At 43.2% G+C, this 21280-nt stretch overlaps 1 protein-coding gene across 5 annotated transcripts in view; it reads right to left on the reverse strand.

Annotated features, from left to right (window-relative positions):
- Window positions 1-325: 325 nt before the first annotated feature.
- The window catches only part of KIF13B (kinesin family member 13B), a 133161-nt gene continuing 112206 nt past the window's right edge, over window positions 326-21280 (reverse strand). For 4 of the 5 annotated variants that reach the window (XM_037391370.1, XM_037391368.1, XM_037391369.1 and 1 more), the window contains 4 exons: window positions 21038-21171; window positions 11405-11467; window positions 8821-9844; window positions 326-5625 (listed from right to left, as the gene is read on the reverse strand). In XM_037391370.1, the coding sequence (XP_037247267.1) occupies window positions 5333-5625; window positions 8821-9844; window positions 11405-11467; window positions 21038-21171 (1514 nt within the window). In that variant the 3' untranslated portion in view covers window positions 326-5332. The remainder of the gene's footprint in view (window positions 5626-8820; window positions 9845-11404; window positions 11468-21037; window positions 21172-21280) is intronic. The other variant, XM_037391371.1, reaches the window with a different exon arrangement.

The following is a 21280-nucleotide window of genomic DNA, read 5'->3' on the forward strand; positions in this document are numbered from 1 at the left end:
CAACGATAGGAAAAATTAGTATTAAGTAAAGCCTTGCCCTGGCTCCGTGCAGCTTCATGGACCCGTGGTCTGTGACAAGGATTCCTGCATCTCAGCGGCTGTAGGCAAAGCGCTATTTCCCCAGGCATCAAAGAGGAGGGAGGATGGAGGGAACGTAAAGTGCGGGTGTCTGCGCATCGATGGGAAGGTCCCAAAACTGCAGGCAAAAGGGCAAAAGTCTCATTTGAAACAGATCTCAGCACCCTCAAGTGACCCTACTCCATCACAGGGCTGCGAACGTGTCTAAACATTTTGGTGATACGAACTGGATTAACAAGGCGCTGACTTACCGGCTCTAAAGATGACGTTTATTTAGGTACTGCAGGCTGCATTACATGTATAATACAATATTACAGTAATTTAGTATTGTACAGAAATAATTAAAAACTTTACAGCTCATTACAAAGTATCTTTGGATTTTAGCTCATTTAAAGTACACCGATCAACATGTAATACCACAGCGTAAATAGCCACTCTTTATATACACAGACCCACTACATTTACAGAAATCAACAGAAGGACGAGCTGGAAAGGTTTTCCCAAGTCACAGCAGACGTTAGCGGAGGTGGAAAAGCAAAGCACGGGGTGGCTGCAAGGAGCGCACGCTCGGGCACGCCTGGGGAACGGCACTAAAGATGAGGATGTCCGAAGCGAGGTGGGAACGTGCCGATGCAGACCCTGCCCGTTATGGCTTGGAGCACGGCTCCCGTACCAGCTTCAGAAGCCGTTTGCAGGGGGAAGGGAGGGGGAGAGCAGCTGCCTTCTCCTACCCAGCACAAGCACTGCTCTAAGGCTGGGGAAGGGGAAAGGCTCGTGACGCGTCCCCACCGCCCTGCGCCAGGCACTCCCCGGCTCTCGCCGGGTCCCAGGAGCCCCGACCCACGTCCCTGCTCTCTCCATGGCGGCATTTGGATGCTGGAGCCCGGCAAAGGCTGAGCCAGGCGGTGGTGGGAGGCTCTGCCGCTGGCCAAACCAGCCTGGCCGGAGGCTTGCGGGCAGGCAGAGCAGCCGAGCCGTTCTTGGGGGTGAAAAATACGTTGGTGGTTTACGAGGAGGGTGGAGAGCACAGAAACCAAAGCAAAGATGGATAAAGGAGATGTAGGAACAAGACACTTGTTTGTGACCCCAGCTCAAAAGCGTTTCGTAGTGTGACCAGTCTGTACCTTTACTTATCACGATCTTCCTTTCCTAAAAGCCAGGCAGCCTCGGGGCTGGGCTGAAATCCACCTGCTGACCCCGGGGGTAAGGCACTGCGAAAACAGGAATTCTTGTGCAAAGAACTGGCAGTACCAGCGCAAGGACAACACAAGCATCACCGCAGAAAAGACTCTTCAACAGCTCCATTACTGTACAAACAGGCCTGTGCAGCACCCAAGCTCATTTCGTACAGGTTTTCATGACTGACCGGTAGGAACGAGGAGGGGTCCCTGGCTTGCAGGAGAGCAAAGAGATGTTGAACGTCCCACCCGGCAGGCAACAGCAGGGAGCTTCCATCCCAACCACTGACAAAACCATCTTGCTCAGGACTCGGGCAGTATTACCACACAGAACTCGTTTCTATTAGTTTTCCTCAACTAAACTACATCATTAAATAGCAAAGAGCCCAGGCCCTCAAACTGAAAAGGTATTATTTTGGACACAGAGATCAAAACACCATGAACATGAACCAAGAAAAACCTTGGCCTGGTTTGAGAAAAGCCCATAAAGTCCCTCCGAAAAGCATCTTCTTGGCTGCCTCGGAGCACGTGACACCCAGCTGCAGAGCCCCGCGCCCCGTACGGAGGAAGGGACCCGCAGAGCTGTGGATGGGGGTCCGGCCGTTACCTCTCCTACCCACCAACATGATTTCCTATGCTCAGAATCCGACACCCATCCACAGCTCCGGGATACAGAAAGCAAGCCTGCACCACCGAGCAGACACAGGAGATGTGACACTGTTGCAAATTACAGTTCCTGCATTAACTATTCCTCTTCCCTGTATAAAGTGCATGAAAATCTTGGAAAATATGCATAGTTTTTAAACACGCCAGCCTCAGTTGTTGAGCAGTTCCAGTTAAAAGCACCTCCTCCTTTATGCTGAGCATATTTTTACAATGTTATCGATTAAAAAAAAAGCACCAAACCCAACAAAACCCAACTATATTACTTGCATTATGGTTTTAAAGTGTTTTCTGGTTAGTTGGCTTAGCTGGTGCAAAGTAACAGATGGCTTTGAGCAGAGGGATGTGCACTCACCGCGCCAAAAACCTGGAAAATATCTTTACAAGAAGCCTCACATGCCCAGGAAAGCTGGGGCAAGCAGAGGGAGTCAGAGAAGTCCTCTAAGAACATCCTCACAGTCAAATTGGATTTGTTTGGCTTTCTGGAGCTTGTGCCACATTGGGGTGATTCAGATATTTGTTTTTGGGGCAGGTGTCAAGGTGGAATTCGAGGAGCCATTTCATTTCGGAAGTCAAACAAGATGGTAAAACCCAAGAGAGCTATGAGTAAAATCCTCCCTCTACCAAAGTCAACGAGGTGCTCTGTTAACAGAGCCACTTCAGTCACACTACTCATCCACTGACGTTTGAAAACATACCAGCCATATTTAAGATGTTTGCTTCCAGGACAAGGTGGAGGAGGCAGCAAGTATGTTCTGTTCAAACTGCGCTTCATACCCCCTAAATACATACAGCACAGTTTTGCAACACAACTAAGAGCGTGTGGAAGAGGAAACCCACCCCGTATCAGTCGGCTGCAGCCTCTGACCACGTGCCCCAGATGTGCAAACACTGAAACAGGTCCTTGCGTGGTCAGAGCTGTAGTACAAATACAGCCAGAGGAATTTATAGTGGATGGCGTAAACAGTGAACTATTAAAGGAACTGCCTTCCGCTTGACCCACCCACTCCTGCGACCTTGATACCTTTGCACCGGTCCTGCAGAAGAACTCCAGTCTTCAGAAACAGCGGTGCAAGAAAAGAGGCTTCAAAAGGACTTGGACACGTTCTTCCCTTCATATCTCCCCCAAAGGGGCACCTAGCAAACATCAAGAAGTTTTAAAGATATCCCTAAATCCAGTAAATGAAATGCTGAGACTAAAACCCACAACTATCGGTTCGGGGGCTGTTTCACATTAGCTAGCTTTCTGCAGCACATCAGAACAAAGTGCAATTAGAAAAACGGTAAAGGTGGATTTTAGAAACCTTACAAGGCAGTACAAGAGGCATGACATTAATTAGTGGGTGGTCTTTCATCAGCAAGACTTGTCATACCCCAAAACGAAACACTGTTTTGTTGCATGACTCTTGTCTCTAAAAACAGTTACCATTTAAAAAACCAGGATTTTGGCATCTGTATTCTTTACTACTAAATTTCTCCAATCGTTTTGGTTCGAATGGACAGGAGCATCGTGCAAAGGAAAAAAGAGGAAAAACTGTACACTAAAAATATCCTTAAAAGCTGGTCTGTACATTTTATATTAAGATTTCTTTACGGAAATTTAGGAAACACTGAAACTAGTTACACAAAGCTGAAAGGATATATGAATCCCTGGCAGTACTATGCATGCTGCATTGTAACCCATCCCACTTATTTCTGCTACAGATTAGTTTCTATTTTAATTTTATTCCTTCTGCATAAATGATACTAATTACAGTAAATCAGCATAATTATCTCCTTCGCTAAGCATCCCTATCTCCTTTGATGACAATGTATCTTTCCCTTGGACCTCTGAACCAGATGGCTAAGGCACTTAGATACCAACGTGCAGCACAGGCAGCATCTAGATACATGTTAAAGTTTAATCATTAATTTAGCACCCTAAATATTCCCCACGTACATAAAACATCTATTGCTCAAGCTGTCCAATCCCCCCGTGATGACTAAACAAGACATAAACAGCTCAGAATATAAAAGTCTGTGGCCTTTCTTGATTTGTTAGAAAACGAGCGTGTGTACATCCATATGTGCACAGGTATATATACACACGCACTCAGTGATACATAATTTGTGCCACAGGCAGTTAAAAACTAGCAAGGGTTACCAAAAATAAAATCAAGTTTTATAAAAGCCAGCCCAAACCTCCCGTTTTCAAGAGAGATATTTTTGGGGGGGATTAGGGGACAACTCTGCAGCGGTTCGGCTGGGTTTGCTTCCGCGTGCCGCTGGGACGGTTTAGCTGGCGACGGAGGCACCTCCTCTTTGGATCGACACTCAGTACGGTGCTAGTAGAGCTCCTCTGTGCAATGTCAGGCGGTGGATGATTGTAAAGCGCAAACATTTCATATTTTAAAATAATAAATAAAAATAAATAGACTGGATTGATCCCGTTACAAGGACAGTGACCCTCTGCTTTGCATAACTGGTAAAAAATCCAAGTGTCTCCAAAGGCTGGGGGGGAAAATCAAAGCACGTGAGTGCTGGTATCTCTGCAAAAATCCTCTTCGCCCACAGGGTAGAACCGATGAGGAAAAGGTCCTGCCTCCCTGGGGCAAGTGAGACAGGGGATCCTGTCACGGTGAGAGCGCACGTTAAATAGATTAGACAGCAAATTCACTCCACTCCCCTCCCTCCTAAAAAGGAGGGATCAAAAGTAATACAGAGCAGGTCACTGGCCTTCTCCCCTCCCCAACAAACCAGCCAGAAATACTGTGCTGATCTCCACAGAAGGAGAGAGGGACAACAGGAGAGTCATCAGAACAGGCACTAGGCTCAGGTCACATCAACAGAAAGCTGCTGCTTTTTTAAATAAAGGGGGGGCTGGAGTTCTTTACTTCCAAGTAAAGGTTTCCGTGTGCTTCTCTGCCTGTCTGGAATCATTATAACCTTGCCCTTTCACCATGGATTATGCAATATGGACACAGCTCTTAAGAAGTTAGAAAAGAATTGTTATTTTGGGGAGGGTTTGGGTTTCATTTTAGAATTGCCGTTCACACCAAGAGAAACGCCAGTGTGCGGGCAGCATTCTGTAGCTCTTAGAAAACCGTGCCATAATTTGAACAATTTACATGTCTCTTCCTTCTCTGAAAGGTGGAAGAGAGCAAAGCTTACACCCACCCACCGCCACGAGCTTTCACCGGCTGCCATCAGTCATACCCTGAAGCGTCACAATTTTTAACAGGAAACGAAGGATGCAGATCCAGCACCATGACAAGGCAAAGAGTTAACATGTCAATCACCCAAAGCAGAGAAAAAACCCCTTCATTAGTGTTTGCCACAAACTAGAAGTTCACGTGGTTGGTTTAGCTTCCCGAAGCCAAAAGACCTGCTCCGCTGTCCGCCTTGCGGTGTTCGCTGCGGTGGGTAGGGCTGTCTCAGTTTGCCCAGGATTTCCTGTTCTCTGCATTTTTCTGGCTCTTCTCCAGCCGCAGGGTGGATCCTCCTTCTGATTTTGCCAGGGCTGTGAGCGAAGCCAGGTTGGAGGCTGAACCAGAGAAGCTGCCACTCTTCCTGTTCTCAGCAGCGGCTCCTCCTTGCAACCTCAACCCAGCGCTCCGCCGTCTTGATGGTCCCGTGGCCTTTTTCACTCTGCCTGGTTTCACCAGTAGTCCGTAGCCTGGGTTGCATCTGAAGTACTGCTTCCCTCCGATCGAGCCGTCATTCTTACCTTTGACAAGAAAAGAAAGAAAGATGATAGACAAAACGGCTTTTATTCTGTGCCTACGGTGTGTGACCAGGAGCACACCAGAGAAGAAAGCAAGAAGAAAATGCTGAGAGGGAAAAAGGCTGTTCCCTGTCAATACCCTGTGAAGGTAAACACCCAGGAGGAGAGCACGCTGCCGGCACTAGAGGACGAAGTTGGTACAAAAGCAAAGAAATCTGAAGATTGATACACTTCCTGATACCAAGACAAGTCTTCCAGCTACCAGAGGAGAAGTGGGAGTAGCATTCCCACAGGAGCGAAGATAGAAACCCCCACCAGCTGGCTTTACGTCTGAACTTGAGAAAATGGTAAGATTAGAGGAAGCAGCTGCCTGCGACAGCGGAAGGCTGGACTCCATTCGGGTGGCTCCTAGCTGCAGGCTTGCATTCCAGTGACACCAGTATACTGCACTGCTGAACACCAGCAAAGCCACTGCATGGAGACAGTTACTATGAGTGGGACAGTCCACCTTATTCTTCCTCCCTGCTTGCTATTCAGGGGAATTCTTTAATCTCACCAAAAGCGTTAAATAATCAGTTCAGCCACAGATGCATCAGCACACCAGCAGGAAGAAAGGAGAAGAGACTTCTTTTAAAAGAGCTTTTGCTTTTCTAAGTTGGTGAGAGCCTGAAGTTGACAAGAGTTACTGTTTCCATGTCATAAAACCTCCACATAACAGAAAGAATAATTTCTTCACGCTGATGCTGTTGAGATCTTTCTATTTGTCCCTTTAGATCATTCAAAATTTTCACAATCACTGTGCTGGGTGCCAGGACAGAGACTGCTCCCACCTGTAAAGGGACTCCAAAAAGATACAACAGCTCTTTTTAAATGACAGAAGGTCACCTCTCTTGTTTTACAGGTGTTTCCTTCTCTCTACCACTATTACCGTGTTGGGTGCAATATACCCTCACGTGGCCAAGCACTTGGACTTCTACCTGTTTGTAGTGTGACAAAGATACAAGTTTGTGACCATATTTCCCAAGTGAAGCTCCAGATGTGCTAGAAGCCAGTTACACTCCAACAAATCAAGGACTTAATCCTTGTGGAAACAGAAGGGGAAAAAAAATACCCAGTAACATCAGCAGTTGAGCCCTCAACAGACCAAAAATCTCATAGCTGTTCAACCCTTCCACAGACAGAGAAGCTGATGCTTACCGGGTATGTGCAAACAGCATAATGGACTTAGCACTGTGGACCAGAGCAGCCAGACAGGGAAGGAAGCTGACTTTCCAAAATTGAAATGAATCTGTAAATATCTGTTTTTATTTTAATTTTTAAATAAGTCATGAATTCAGGACTGAGAATCGGGTCTACAACTGTCAAACGGGTTACAGCTACTAACAAACGGGTCAGTTTGCTTTCCAGGATGGCAAACTCCAGAGGGTTTTCTGAAACCAGATGAAAACACACTGTCCAGTTTAGCGTTTATAAGCACACCATGTGCAGGGAAGATAACTGCTCATTTAGTGAGAGTTCTGGATCCTTGACACAGCATTTTATCTTGGTGAACAGTTCCGATTCCAGGGAAGCATGAAGCAGAGACAAATGTGGGCAACTCCCTGGGACGTGCTGATTCACTGCAAACTCGGAATGCTACAGCTTGGTTGCAGGGATTTAAATAAGGGGCTTTATGTGCCCTTGGTAAACCGAGCCCTCTTACTATCAAAGGCAGCAGCACCCACTGCCCGACTACGGAATTTTCAACTACCACACCCTACCTTCCCCCAGTCCTGCATACTCTTGGAGAAAATGAGCCCCATGAAAGCCGACATGAACCTGCAGAGGAGAGGAATTATGAAGCCTGGGGCTCCAGCACAGAACAAATGCCAGCCATCATCTTTCTTTCACATTGTGCTAAAGTCACCATTTTTCTGCATCATGCTACAACAGCACACGTGATCAGAGCCTCCCCAGAACAGCACCCTAGTTTCCAAAAAGTATATATTAGAGCCTAAATTCTGGGAAGTCTACAGCTGTAAAACAGGAATGACAAATGAGAAGCTGAAAGAAACCTTGTATCACCTGTATGTCCTGGTAGTCAACATACGGTTATTTCCTACTGCTTTTCACATATATAGATATATACACAGACAGCAGGTCAAAGGAGGTGATTCTCCCCCCCTGCTCCGCTCTGGTGAGACCCCCCTGCAGCGCTGCGTCCCGCTCTGGGGTCCCCAGCACAGGAGAGACACGGAGCTGCTGGAGCGGGGCCAGAGGAGGCCAGGGAGATGCTCAGGGGCTGGAGCAGCTCTGCTGTGGGGACAGGCTGGGAGAGCTGGGGTGGCTCAGCCTGGGGAGGAGAAGGCTGCAGGGAGACCTTAGAGCACCTGCCGGCGCCTAAAGGGGCCGGCAAGAAAGCTGGGGAGGGGCTTTGGGCAAGGGCAGGTGGCGATGGGACACGGGGGAATGGCTTTACATGAGAGAGGGGAGATGGAGATGAGAGATGAGGCAGAAATTCTTCCCTGTGAGGGCGGCGAGGCGCTGGCCCAGGCTGCCCAGAGCAGCTGTGGGTGCCCCATCCCTGGCAGTGCTCAAGGCCAGGCTGGACGGGGCTGGGGGCAGCCTGGGCTGGGGGCAGGGGTCCCTGCCCATGGCGGGGGGGTGGGACTGGGTGGTCTTTAAGGTCCTTTCCCACCCAAACCATTCTCTGATTCTGTGATATACATACATACACACAAATAGACTTTTGCAATTTTACAGCTTATTTTAAAATAGCTTGTGAGGGACTAGGTTATCTGTTAAGAGACTGCAACTTATTTAGCCTAAACATTCCTTTGCTCATTTGAATCTCACCACCTCTGTTGCACTTTGGACAGAGCAGAAGCCCACAAGTGAACTCTTTTGACCCAAGGCTTGTCTCCTGCAACTATATACTTCCCAAGCTGCACTATAAAAGCAATCCTGATTCCTACCTCCACTGTAAGAAGCCAAGGAAATAACTGAAAGGAGACACAATTCAGCCAGAGGTCAGTGAGACTAGGTTTCAAAGGCAGACTGGAAAAAGATTACAGCAGGAAAAGATCTTTTATGTTTCCCTTCTCAAAATACACCCACTAATGGGTAATGAAACTCCCCTCATCAAAAAGCGGCATTAAAATAAACACTGCAAACTCTGACATGCTGTCTGCGTTACACCCAGTCCAGATCCTATTTTACCTGAAGGTAAATCCAGTTCGACACCAACCCATGTCCCCTCTTGGAAGTCTGTGGGCCCAATATATCTAACGGTGCCCGTCTTATTTGTGCCAACTGTGACATATTCTCCCTCTTTCAGCCACTCGGGAATTTCATTGGCGTCTTCGGAGTCAGAAATCACCTCCAGTTTTTCTTCTGCTGTCTCTGATCCGTTATGGTTCAGTCCACGGGCAGTGGCTGTGCTCTTTTCTCCTTCTTGCTGCTCTTCTATGCCTAGTGAACATACAGGATCTGTCCCCAGCATGCTTGTAAAGGACTTCAGCTCTGAAGTCTTCACTTTTTGGATCTTGAAGGGGGAGGCTGCAACACCAGGCTGGGACAACTGATCAGGATGAATCTGTGGTTTGGGAAACCCTAGTTCTGAGACCCCAGAAACCATTTCTTTTTTCCTAGCTTGTCCTGCTGACTCCGTTGATTGTTTGGATAACAACTCCTTTTTTGGAGTGGAGGTAGAAAGAAAGGTTTTTGCATCAGTGGCTCCACTGGTATAATTTGCCTGCTCACTTTGAGTCACAGGAGATGTGCAAGATTTTGATTTCAAAGCATCATTTCCATTCACTTCAGTGCTGTCTTTAGGTCTTGCATGAGCACTTTGAAGGCTGAAGGCAGGTAGGCTCTCTCTCTTAGTACTGAGACAGCTTTCTGAAGAAGTGTCCCAGTGCCCTGGCACGTCAGCAGAAGAGATCTGAGCCAGAGGGGGAGCTGGGAAGTCACTCACTGCAGGCATCTGACTTCCCGGCTGAGCCACAGACTCACTTCCCGTGGCAAGGGCCTCAGAGAGGGTGGCTGTCGAGACACTATGAGAAAAGTACCCACTGGAGGCTTCACTCAGAGGACTCGGAGGCCCTTCCTGGGAGTCCTGTGCCTGGGTGTCTCCCGTGGGCTGCTGCGAAGGCACTTTCGGTGTCTTTTCCGGATTCCTGTCCGCCTCAGATGTCTGCACTGCAGTTTCGAATGGCTGTTTCCCAACTTCCTCTTGGTTAATCTGAAACAGAAGAGGATAGGGACCGTGGGGCAATGTTATCCAAAATATCTGGGCTTAAAGGATAGCTGCAAGGCCTCTGGGAAGTACTAAGGCCCTCAGCTTATCTAAATCCTTGTGTAGCTGCAATCTCCAAAAGATGCAAGCTGATCCGAAGTCAGCTTTGCAAACCTGGTAGGATTGTCAGCTCATTTCTTCCATTAATAAGAAAAGTGTCAACTAAAAGAAATACGTTCCCCAATATTTACTGAAAAATTATTTATATTACAGGAATGGTCATTTGCTGTTTGAATAGCAGGATTTATATGAAATGTGAAACAGCCATGATCTATAAGTCTCTCACAGTTATTTGGCTTAACTCTCAGGATTGATAAATCATGCCTCTCCAACTAAACTGTCATTTATGTCCCCGTTTCCAAATGCCATTCCCACCTCAATGCCGCCAGCACCACACACTTCCAGAGTATGAAATTAACTGCACCTCATGAGATTAACAGCCCATTTTAGTGATGTATTTCTTGGCTGTAAAGTTTACTAAATCTGATAGATCAATATCTTTAGCCAGCACATGTACTCTAAAAGATTAGGATGTCTCTAAATCTCTTTGGGAGGGAGGGAGGGAGGAAGGAGGCTGCTAATATGAAGGGGATGGGGGGAAAAGCGGTTGGAGGCTGGCAGATTTGTACATTTCCTGCTTTAACTCTCAGGTGTACATCTTTGTTTACCGTTCAAAATTTTGTAGTTTATTGCATCTAGTGGTTAAGTGTTCCAAACTACAGGATTTTCACCTTATTCTGAAGTGCCTTTTCCACTGGAAACGTAAGCAGCATTTGAAGAAAGAGCAATTTGATTGAATTACAGGAATTTCAGAACCAAAGGCTAGCTTGTTATCGCTAAGTGAAATGTAATACAGAAAGTTTTTTGAAATATTCCTGCGGATTAAAGACATATTTTATAGCTTTTCTATGGAGAAGATGGTGTACATGTGGACTCTGGAGCTCTGCTTGCTCTTTGGGTTTTCCCTTTAAGCGTTCAGATAACGTACATTTTGCTAAGACAATAAAAGCACAGTAGGAGAAAGCTGATTTGCTATTTGTAAGACTGAAGTTCTACTGAACTGTGGGAGATCATAGGGCCTATTTTCTCTCCAGCTTAGCAAGAGCCTTTTTCTCACACCAATATCATGAATTGGCTTGAAATATAAAATTGAGAATTAAGCTCAACACTCAGAGTAACAGGCACGTTCTGTATATAGAAAGTGTCAGAGCCTAGCAATTTGCCTTTTAAAGCAGCAAAACAGCTGAATTGTAGGCAGTTAACTGCTAATGCAATCATATGATTAACCAGGCTTTCAAATATAAAAGTGTAACCAGCGATATAGGGAGATTTTACCATGACCTAAGAAAACACAGCAACATACAGTGCATTTAAGTGTCTGACAGCAAAGCAGCAGTAGAAGTGCAACAGGTTTTATGTAGCTAACCCAAGAGTTGCTTTTGCCACCTCTCATTTCCAGGCATGTGGATACAAAAATTGTATTGTCACATCCTGGTACGTGCTTACCTGTTTTATCTTTGCAGCACTGGCATCAATACTGGCAGACTGAACCATAATTCGTGGGACAGTCTGCAGGAATGAAAAACAGAGCATTGTTCACTTAAAGGATTAAATATTGTCCAACTGGCAAACTTTAAAACTTGTATTTGAAATTTTGGAATCATAAACAAACCTTCCATCATGAAAGGATGGAGCATTGCTACTTTATTGCATTCTGATGACATACTCTGAAGGGGTAAAAACCTTAACCAAGGCACCCCTGAATTTTAACACATAAGTACAAGTACAAACACATAGAGTACAAAGTGGTTTTTTATGCAGTCGGTCAAAGACAGACCGCCGAGCAACGAGATGGCAAAGAGATCTGAGGTTGCGCTGGTCTGGCTAGTGAAATCCTCAGCTTTGGTCCACATCCAAAACTCTTTCTCCATCTCCAGAATCTTAATTTGTTTACATTTTAGAACTGTTCACTTTAACTCAAAAAGGAAGCCAGAACAAAGATCTGTGCATCCTCTTTCCAAAGAGGGCATCGCCACTGCCTGCCAAAGTGAAGACTCCACATGCCATTTGCCAATCACGATATACTGCTCCTGTGCCAGAAAAAACACTTCTCTGTGTTTCAAGAGTATCTTCTCTATGATAGCATGGGGCCTGATATGAAGGCATTGACAATAAATGTCCCTCACCTGCTCCATATTCAGGTTTTTATGTTAAAGATTCGAAATAGCCACTCTCCTAAGATGTAACAGCAAATCGTGACACCTGACTATAAATCTTAGGCTAAGCTGCCCATCTGGGCTGTCAATGGCACTGCTGACACAGGAGGGAAAGGCAACAGTTCAATGGAGAACCTTGGGAAACGGAAGCTTGAAGAAAAGGAGACAGGAAAAAAAGGCAGAAACACCTCTCTTTAGCACTGTGGAACATTGTCCTGCCAGTGCAGGTTCATACTTCCAGGGAAAGAGCTCTTTAAGGGTGACATATTACACGATTTGGGAGCAGTCTGCTTTGTTTCTTTTTTCTCCAAGGGACTTGAGAACTCCTCCTGTAGAAATACAAAAGCAGTGCTCGTCTTTGAGACAGCTATTTCTAGTATTTGACAACCTGTTTGACAACTGAAACTTTCCAGCTGAAGGATAAGGTACTCTTCTCTTACATCCCTGCTATGTACAGTGAAGCAGGAATCCGACTAATCCTGTCCCCAAAATAAATAAATGGCTATCATTTATATGGAGATTGCCAGGCAGTAAATGCAAACATGGTTATTCAAGGTAAAAACTAAAAAGACGAAAGATGGACAAAAACCCCAACAGGTTCACAGTGGATCAAACAAAAATTTTAAAGACATTAAAGCTTCAGTTCAATAAAAGAAAGCAGGAGAAGAGGGGATTGCTTGTCATTAAACCTGCTAATTGTAATTACAACACTGGAGTGGGGTTCAGTGCAAACTGGCTTTATTTCAAACATTCGGAGATCTTTACTAGGACATGCACTGGAGTTCCAGGAAGCAGGTGGTGACCCGGAATCAGAATGAATCAACGAAGCTTAAACACAGCTTTAGGACTTGTGATCCAGTGGTTTTCAGACACTTAGTATTCCAGAACTTCAGCTTCCCTTGGAGTAAAGTGGAAATCCTCTAGGAGAAAAGTATTAACCTGAAAACAACTGTAGTACTGATGTGACCGAGCGCAGAGATAGCTTAGAGCTACAAGGTGCGTGAGTACTCTGAGTCGTCCCAAGTATTAACTCAGACATGCAAGAGTAACCTGGCTGTCACAACAGCCAAGTGTTACACTTTAACAAATACTAGAGAGGAGAGGGATTAACTTTCTTAGGAGAAAACCCTGCAAATTTTAGGTTTAATAGAAGCTTATCATGGTGTTAAAGGGAGAAGAGTACTTGGCAGAACACTTATTCTCTCTTTTACAACCATCTTTGAACCATGTGTTGGTCCATCTCCGAGTGCAAAGCCAAGCTATTAAGTATCACCTTTTAATGAGAAAAAAAAAAATTATCTGTAGTCACAAGGCATTAGGGCTAATCTCTAGGCAGCCACTTGCACAGCACTTTAAGCCTTTTGCAGAGGTGCAGATGAACCTCGGTGAAAAGCCAAGACTCTTGAATTCAGATTATCCTAGTCAAATATCGCCATGGTCCAGTGCTAAAAGCACAGCATTTTGGCATCTCAGAAAGGTTGTGCGAAGGAAAAACACTGTTCTTGTTGCTTCCGCGCTACTGTTTGTGATCTGATACAGCAGGGGAAACAGCCTTTTTTTCAGCAGACCTTGTATCAGGAGCTAAAGACAGCTCCGGGCTGTCACACTGGCACCGTAACACATCTTTTTGCCCCATTTTCTCCCAGTATTTGTGCAATCTCTGGGAAGCGCTCTGAGGTTGAGCGTTACTACAGAGATAAGCACTCAGAATTGCAATAAGGAAAAGTATTTAAAGATATTTCTCAGTTCCTTTGATTTCCTTTTCTCCCTTTAAAACAAATAAACAGTGGAAAGTGTGTGTTGGGGTTTTTTATCTCTCAAGAACCTTCAGTCTTACAGCCTGTAAATCCATGAAATCTAAAAAACCCAGTTGATATCAAACAGCAGAAGAAAGAAAATCATTACACTTCAATCATTCCTCATCAAGTTCTCCCCCTGAAAGGATGACAAATCTCAAAACTACAAAAACTTGGCCAAGTAATGTTTAGAAAAACACGGAGAAAAAAGCAATTACGAGAAGTGGCACTTGCCCAACTTTGGTGCTGACAAGAAACAGATGGGCAGAAACACCCTCACTGGCGTGGCAGGGGTAGTAAAACAAATCTTTGTTATGAAACATAGTCAAGTTACTTAGGGGGGGATACTGAAAACAATGTGTTTGACTATCTGTGAAGACATTTACTGGATGAAAAATATTTCTGAATCAAGAGCCAAATTCTGTCATTAAACATTTGTAGATAGCGACCGCTAAACTAGACATATATATTTACCCAATGGCAAAACATTTTTATCACTTTTACAGTGATAATTTCTGGCAAAATTTCTTCAACCAAGCTGACAAAATATGGAGTAAGAGAGGACATGAAAGCAATTCACTTTAAAGCATCTTTGAATCTTAGTAGAACAAAAATCGTCTTTTTCCTAAGAGTTGCTACTCTGTGCAGTGAGTTTACAAGGATTTCTAAGAGCACGTATTTTCTGGTCAGATGAAAGGTCAGTTGGCACATACTTTGAGTAACACCAAGCCATGTTGTTGTCACTAGTGATTAGCGAAATCTGGAGACCAACCCAGTATGTTGGTGAGCTTGAACGGGAAAAGCAACGTGTATCTCATTCCCCTTACAGAGGCACCACAATGAATCCTAAATTAACTCCTCCTCATACCGTGTACTACATATATATAATGGTATCTTCTTCAGTGAGCTCAGAAGAACACATTTGGTATTTCTATATCATTAAACATTCTGTAAAATGCCTCTGACAATGGTGACTGATGACTTCACTACAAAGCCTTTTGACTTCATGTGGCTGGAATAAAATCCTTCAGCGTTAACAACCAATATGCAGAAAGTTCAGCGGCAGTTAACAGAACAGACTGGGCCAGCAGGCACAAGAATTATCCTCCAAGCTCCAGAAATGGCTTAGCCAAGGTTATAGCTGAAGCAGTCCTAAAAGGGCATTATCAGAAAACTTCTACGGCTCTCGTCTGTGCTTTACCATCCGCAGATAGGAATGACTGAGCTCAAGGACTGTCGCACCGACAGTATTACGTTCACATCACCAATTAAAAGCAGCTATTGGAAACTTCTGCAGCAGGGCATAGCAGTTGCTTCATCAAATGTAGTTTCAAATCAGTTTTGAGCACTTGGGATAAAATATTTTTGCGAGACGTACACAGCAATGCAATAAGAGTTCTGAATCCCCTAGTACACAGTCAAAAAAACTGAATCCATTTCAAAGAGGTCTCCCATTTTAGAAAGGTCCCCCCCAAAACATTCCCCTCTGCCCTCAATTTCAAAATAATTTTGAAGTTGTTAATCATTCAAATATAAAGTCTCCTGCATTCCAAAAGGAGATGTGAAACCCAGTACAAGTTTGTTTGGGTTTTTTTGCTGGTTTTTTTTGTTTTCTTCTGTAAAGACACTGTGCATTTAAATATTAAACCGAACAAACTCTTCTTATTCCACCTTCCATGTGTGGAACATTTCAGCCTGTAACAGTACTTTTGAGTTCTAGGTTTCTAATATACTTTATGCAAAATTAACCATACCATTTTCTGCATAGCTAAATTACTTCATTCCTAGGTCCAGGCAGATTAAAAGGGTAATTCATAAGCATTTTCAAGTTATTCATAAAGAAGTTTCAGTGGTTTGCTCTAAGAACTTTAAAAGCCAGTTTTCCGTACTCATTCTTATTAAAATCTATTTGTATGAGGATGATAGCAAAACCCACACTCAGAAAGAAATCAAAACACTAACAACTCAGTCACAAGAACTAGACACGTATGAGCTCAGCCAGCCACAGAGGATCTGTTGAGCTATGCTGATTATAGCATCCAAATGATTCTTTATTTGAAAGTCTGAAAAAAGCCTCTGAGATTTTAAAGAAGGTTCTCTGAGGCCACATTATTTACATTTGATTAAGGAATGTCAGTTCTAGCAATTATACTATGCACCATGCACATCCATGAAATTGTTATTTTTTAATGCACTGCCAGAAAAAAGGCTTTTGTCTATTTAGATAGCTTTTAATTAACTGCATTTCATTATTTTTTTAAGATTAATTACTACGCCTGCATCAGAAGGTGAAAGAGGAAAAATTGACAGCTGCCCTCTCCATGTGTTCATGTCTGCATTTCTATAGCACAAAGCAAAAATGAATTACATTAGCACATGGAAATTCAAGGAGTTTTGTGGGGTTTTTGGTTGGTTTTTTTTAGGATAGCTGTGACTCAAGATCTCTCATTTAAGCCATGTGCTAACAAAAAGACATTTGAGCATCCAACAAGGTTCTTGAGCGTGAATGTGACCAAAATCCACTTACCAAATTGGTCAGAGGAATTTGCTTCTGCCACAGCAATGTCAAAACCCCAAAACTGAAGTTTAAATATGTACATTTTTAATGTTAGCACCCAGTGATGTCCTAAAATGTAATTACGCAGAGTTCCTAGAGATCAGCAGGGTTAGAAGGTAAAGAACCATAATCCTGCTTGGTGCACACTATGAAAGCCTTAGCATGTTAATAAAAAAGACAAGCTTCAAGAGCATGTACATAATGTAATTAAGCACAAATAGATGTAACACTGATCCTCCATCCACGTGCATATTTTACACAAATATTTTAAACTTTCCCCCACCAGCAATAAGGGTCGGCAAGGCTTTAAATCTTGCATGCTGCAGTAATAAGCTTTTTAAAGAATAGACTAGGAAAATAAGGAGCAATTCCAGCAATCCAAAAAGGTTTTAATGGTTGGCTTTTTTTATTTACAGACTACTGGCAATTAATTTAAAGGCATCAGATAATGGAGAAAGTAGGCATTTTCTAACTTAAAAGTATATAAACAGCTTCATCAGAAACCAATCTTTTAGGTACATAAACAGCTTCATCGGAAGCCGTTTTGCTAGTTACATAAAGAATCCTATTATGCCAAATTAATTCAATCTAACTAATTAGAGAGCAGGAAGTTCTTTCAATTATTTTATGTGCTGTCTGAGAAACACACTTGAATACGAGAGCAGATTTCATTAATTGCGGTTCATTATTCTCCAGATTAGTTACTAAACTTGCATCAGAAGGTCAAAGACGGCAATTTTGTTAGCTGCCACCACCTTGACTGGAATGTTTCTGCATTTTTGAAACTGAGGCAACCACTGACTATAAATAAAAACAGCACTAGGAAAAACCATTTTCTTAAGATAAAACTTTTGTATATGCTCGCTTATTTTAAGGTTGATGCCAGCCTAAGCAGGTACATATGATTGAAATAAAAAGCTGCTAAAAAAAAAAAAAAGAAGTCTTTTCAGAATGAGTGATAAGAACTCCCATCTTCTGTTTACTCACGCAGAATCAGAGATTGTTAACATGCCCACTCAGAGAGCTGCTTGGTCACGATGAACTTCAACTGCAGTTATAAACTTAGAAAAAGGTTAAGTACTGCTCCCGTGGAAACGATGCTCAAAAGCACTGAAATCTACTTAGCCGTAAGACCCGGCTTACAAGACGCAACAAAACAAATCTGATGCTTTCTGCAAAGATGTACAGCCACCTAACCCTGATAATTTAACCATAACATATTGGAGATTTAATAACAGCTGGGCCAGCCATCTACTTCAAGATGGTTCACCAACATTTTTCCAGAATGTGTTTTAATCACATTCAATAATTAAGTACTATCAAATAATGTAACATATATGCACTGAAAAGGGAGCTTGACAAGAACTTTGGAAATTCTCTTTTACTGTAGTTCTTCGATGAACCAGGAGTAAGTAATAAACTGATCCACTTAGCTTTTTGGTATTTATGTTCAAAACCCTGTTGTTATGTATTTGCTCATTTGCTTTCAGCCAGGAAAGGATGATTTAGATCTTGCCATTTGCTTTGTAAAGCATTCCTTTAGTAATTTCTATTCCTGAACCTAGCTCTCCTAATTTGTTGTTTACAGCAACAGAAGTCCATCAGTTCCCAGTTAGGGGTCAGATTCCTTTGCAGTTACAGCTGAAAAATCCTTTTGCCTTCACCTCCCCCTTACACTTTTTGTAGTTTACCACCTACTCTGACCTTGCACATTCATTTATGTCCCCTACCACTGTATCAAAGTTTTTCTTTTCCTTTTTTTTTTTTCTTCCACAGAACTAAGATGCATTGTTCTGTATTTTCTGAGACTCAGAAATATCATTTTTTGTGTCCTCTCCATTGCACAGTTTACTACAGTTATGGAAGAATTACTAGCTTGCTGTCTTGCTCTGGCAGGTTAGTGATAAGGTGTTAAAGCCGATTGCCAAACAGTGACCCCCATCGCAGTCCCATCACCCACCAAGTACAATAGCCATTCATCACCGCCACCATCTAAATTCTTCTGGCCACATTTGCATCATCAGGCCATTATAAAGAAACAGGAAGAAAGATTACGAGACATGATATTTATGATCTTAAAGCCAGTCTTGCTATAGCAGCACGTATTTATTATTTGTGCTGCACAGGAGCAGCTGTAGATAATTCTGTAACTGTTCTTTCAATTTTTGCTCTCTCTTCTGTGCACTGTGATTGCTAACAGGAGTGAAGAAACCCTGTTTCCTTACTGATAGAGTTGCAAAGAATATCTACAAACCTCTCAAACCAGTGAGGTGTATTTGTAATACAATTGACTTGTTCCATTGCAAAACTAAAAGTAGCAAGGAATTTTAAGATTTCATTTTATTATACAGATCCAATGGTCATGGAAAACCAGGTTGTTCTCCAATGCAACCAAGCATTACAACATCACATGCTCCCGTTTATGTATTAGCTTTTATTTTTAAAAAACAAAGCAGAAATAGCATGTCCCCTCCTATTAAAAGCTGTTCTGTTCATAGAATCATTTAGAATGAAAAAGACCTTGGTGAGCATCAAGTCCACCCACAAACCCAGCACTGCCAAGTCCACCACTAACCCATATCACTGAGCGTCACATCTACACGTCTTTTAAATCCCTCCTGGGATGGTGACTCCCCCCCTCCCTGAGCAGCCTGTCCCAGTGCTGGACACCCTTTCGGGGAAGAAATGTTTCCCAATCTCCAACCTAAACCTGCCCTGGTGCAGCCTGAGGCCGTTCCCCCTTGCCCTGTCGCTTGTGACCTGGGAGCAGAGACCGACCCCCCTGGCTGCAGCCCCCTCCCAGGCAGCTGTAGGGAGCGATCGGGTCCCCCCTGAGCCCCCTCCTCTCCAGGCTGACCCCCCAGCCCCCCCATCAGACTGGTGCCCCAGCCCCTGCCCGGCTCTGGACATGCTCCGGCCCCCCAAGCTCTGTCTGGGAGTGAGGGGCCAGAACGGACCCCAGGGCTTGAGGTGCTGATTACTTGAGTTTCCATACTAATCCATAATACAAATTAAAATCTCTTTAAATAGCTGTCTTTGTAGTTTAAAAACTGACTTCAAGACAAATAATACAAGACTGATCTCGAACAGTAGGAAGGAGTGGGAACAGGTGGTTAGACTAGAGGCAGGAAATTAGGCTTCATTGCTAATCTCAGCTCTCATTGATTCAGTAAGAATTCAAGAAGTTGTGAAAGGCTCTCACTGCAATTGCAAAGAGCACCTATTTGCATCTTTCAATACCCAAATACCTTTAAAGAAAGCCACTGTCTTAATTTTCATTCTCCAAATTTCATAGATGATTAAGTTTATATGATTCCTGTCTCAACACTAAGGCTGTTTGTTGTAAGCAAAAGGCAACGTGAAAATGTAAAGCATTATATTAGATATGGGAGTAAAATCTGCTCCTCTAATTACTTTGTAAAGAAAACTACAGTCAGATTAAAAATATTTCATATGTGCCTTATTTTTTTGTGTGCTATGCCTGTCATAAGTTACTTTAAAAAATATCTAAGTGCTAGTGCATTTATTTTTGCTCTATTTATTTATTTCTACTTCTGCAATGACAAAACAACTTCCTGTAGTCCTGGGACATTCTTGTAACAGCAAGTTTAGTTGTAGCAAACAACAGAACAGAATGGATCCCAACACAATTAACAGTTTCTTGGGGATTTTAGGGTTTGCTTTGCTTTGTTTTGAGAAAGACATCCTTTATAACATTTAAAACATCAAGAGGTGAAGAAAGTCTAAGTTAACAGGTAATGTACTTCCAGAACTCCAGAGAAGTGAACAAGGTGACAGCAGAGTTAGCTGGATGGTTAACAAAGCATGGACAGAAAGGACTTGCACAAACTTTAACAAGTGAAATCTGGCTCCAGATTTATCTTTGTAACAGTTTGTTAAATCTTCCAGACTTATACTATTGAGTACAGCCTCTCAAATAAAGGAGATATTATTATTTATAATGGATTCTGAATTTCATGTGTTTTTGTTAAAAGACAGTAGCTTTTTCTAGTCTGCTTGACCATGCATTAGCTACTGGTCAGATCACAGAAACCACATCTGGAGCAGGTGGAATTGTGCAGCACAGCATCCAAAAAAAGAAGAAAATCAAATGCTTTTCTGACACATGGAATAGATAAGAGAACGAACAAAAGCAACTGTCCAAAGTACACAGCAGAAGATGGCAAAAGGTGACATGAGCTGTGGTGAGGGGCAGGAGGGAATGGTATATGAAATAACAAATTAAAAATAGAATTACATTTTCCACTTGGCAATACACAAACACTAAGTGCACTTCATAAATTTTACTATTGTTGCTGCAAGCGGTATTACTATAAATCACGCTGGTAGTGTACTTGGCATTTCTAAAAAGCCAAGTGGGCTGAGTGTATCAATAAGTTTAAACAGCACCACTATCTCTGGACAGAATGCAGGAGAAATGCATCACAAAGCTTTACTATGACTAAAAGCTTGGTTTGCACTGCAACAACATATGAAATAGCACTTTGCCAGCAAGTCTAAGAGCACTCACCAATATTACTGCATAGCCTATTTGATTTAATTTTTTTACCTGCTGTGCAAGGGGAGAGGTCTGCCTGCCCTTTTTCTCATCTCTAACAGGAAAGAGAGACTTCAGCAGCTTTGGCATCTGAGGCACAAAGGACTTCACAGGATTCAGGTAGGAAGCAGCAAGGCTACCAATACCTGTTGGAAAAATTAAAAAATGAGAACAGTTATGCTTTGGGCAAAAGAAAACAAAAAAGCCCAAACCAACCCAAACACCCCTAAAAGAATATATTACAAAACTTAACAT

Source organism: Falco rusticolus, chromosome 6 (assembly GCF_015220075.1).
Source record: "Falco rusticolus isolate bFalRus1 chromosome 6, bFalRus1.pri, whole genome shotgun sequence".
NCBI classification, from domain to species: domain Eukaryota; kingdom Metazoa; phylum Chordata; class Aves; order Falconiformes; family Falconidae; genus Falco; species Falco rusticolus.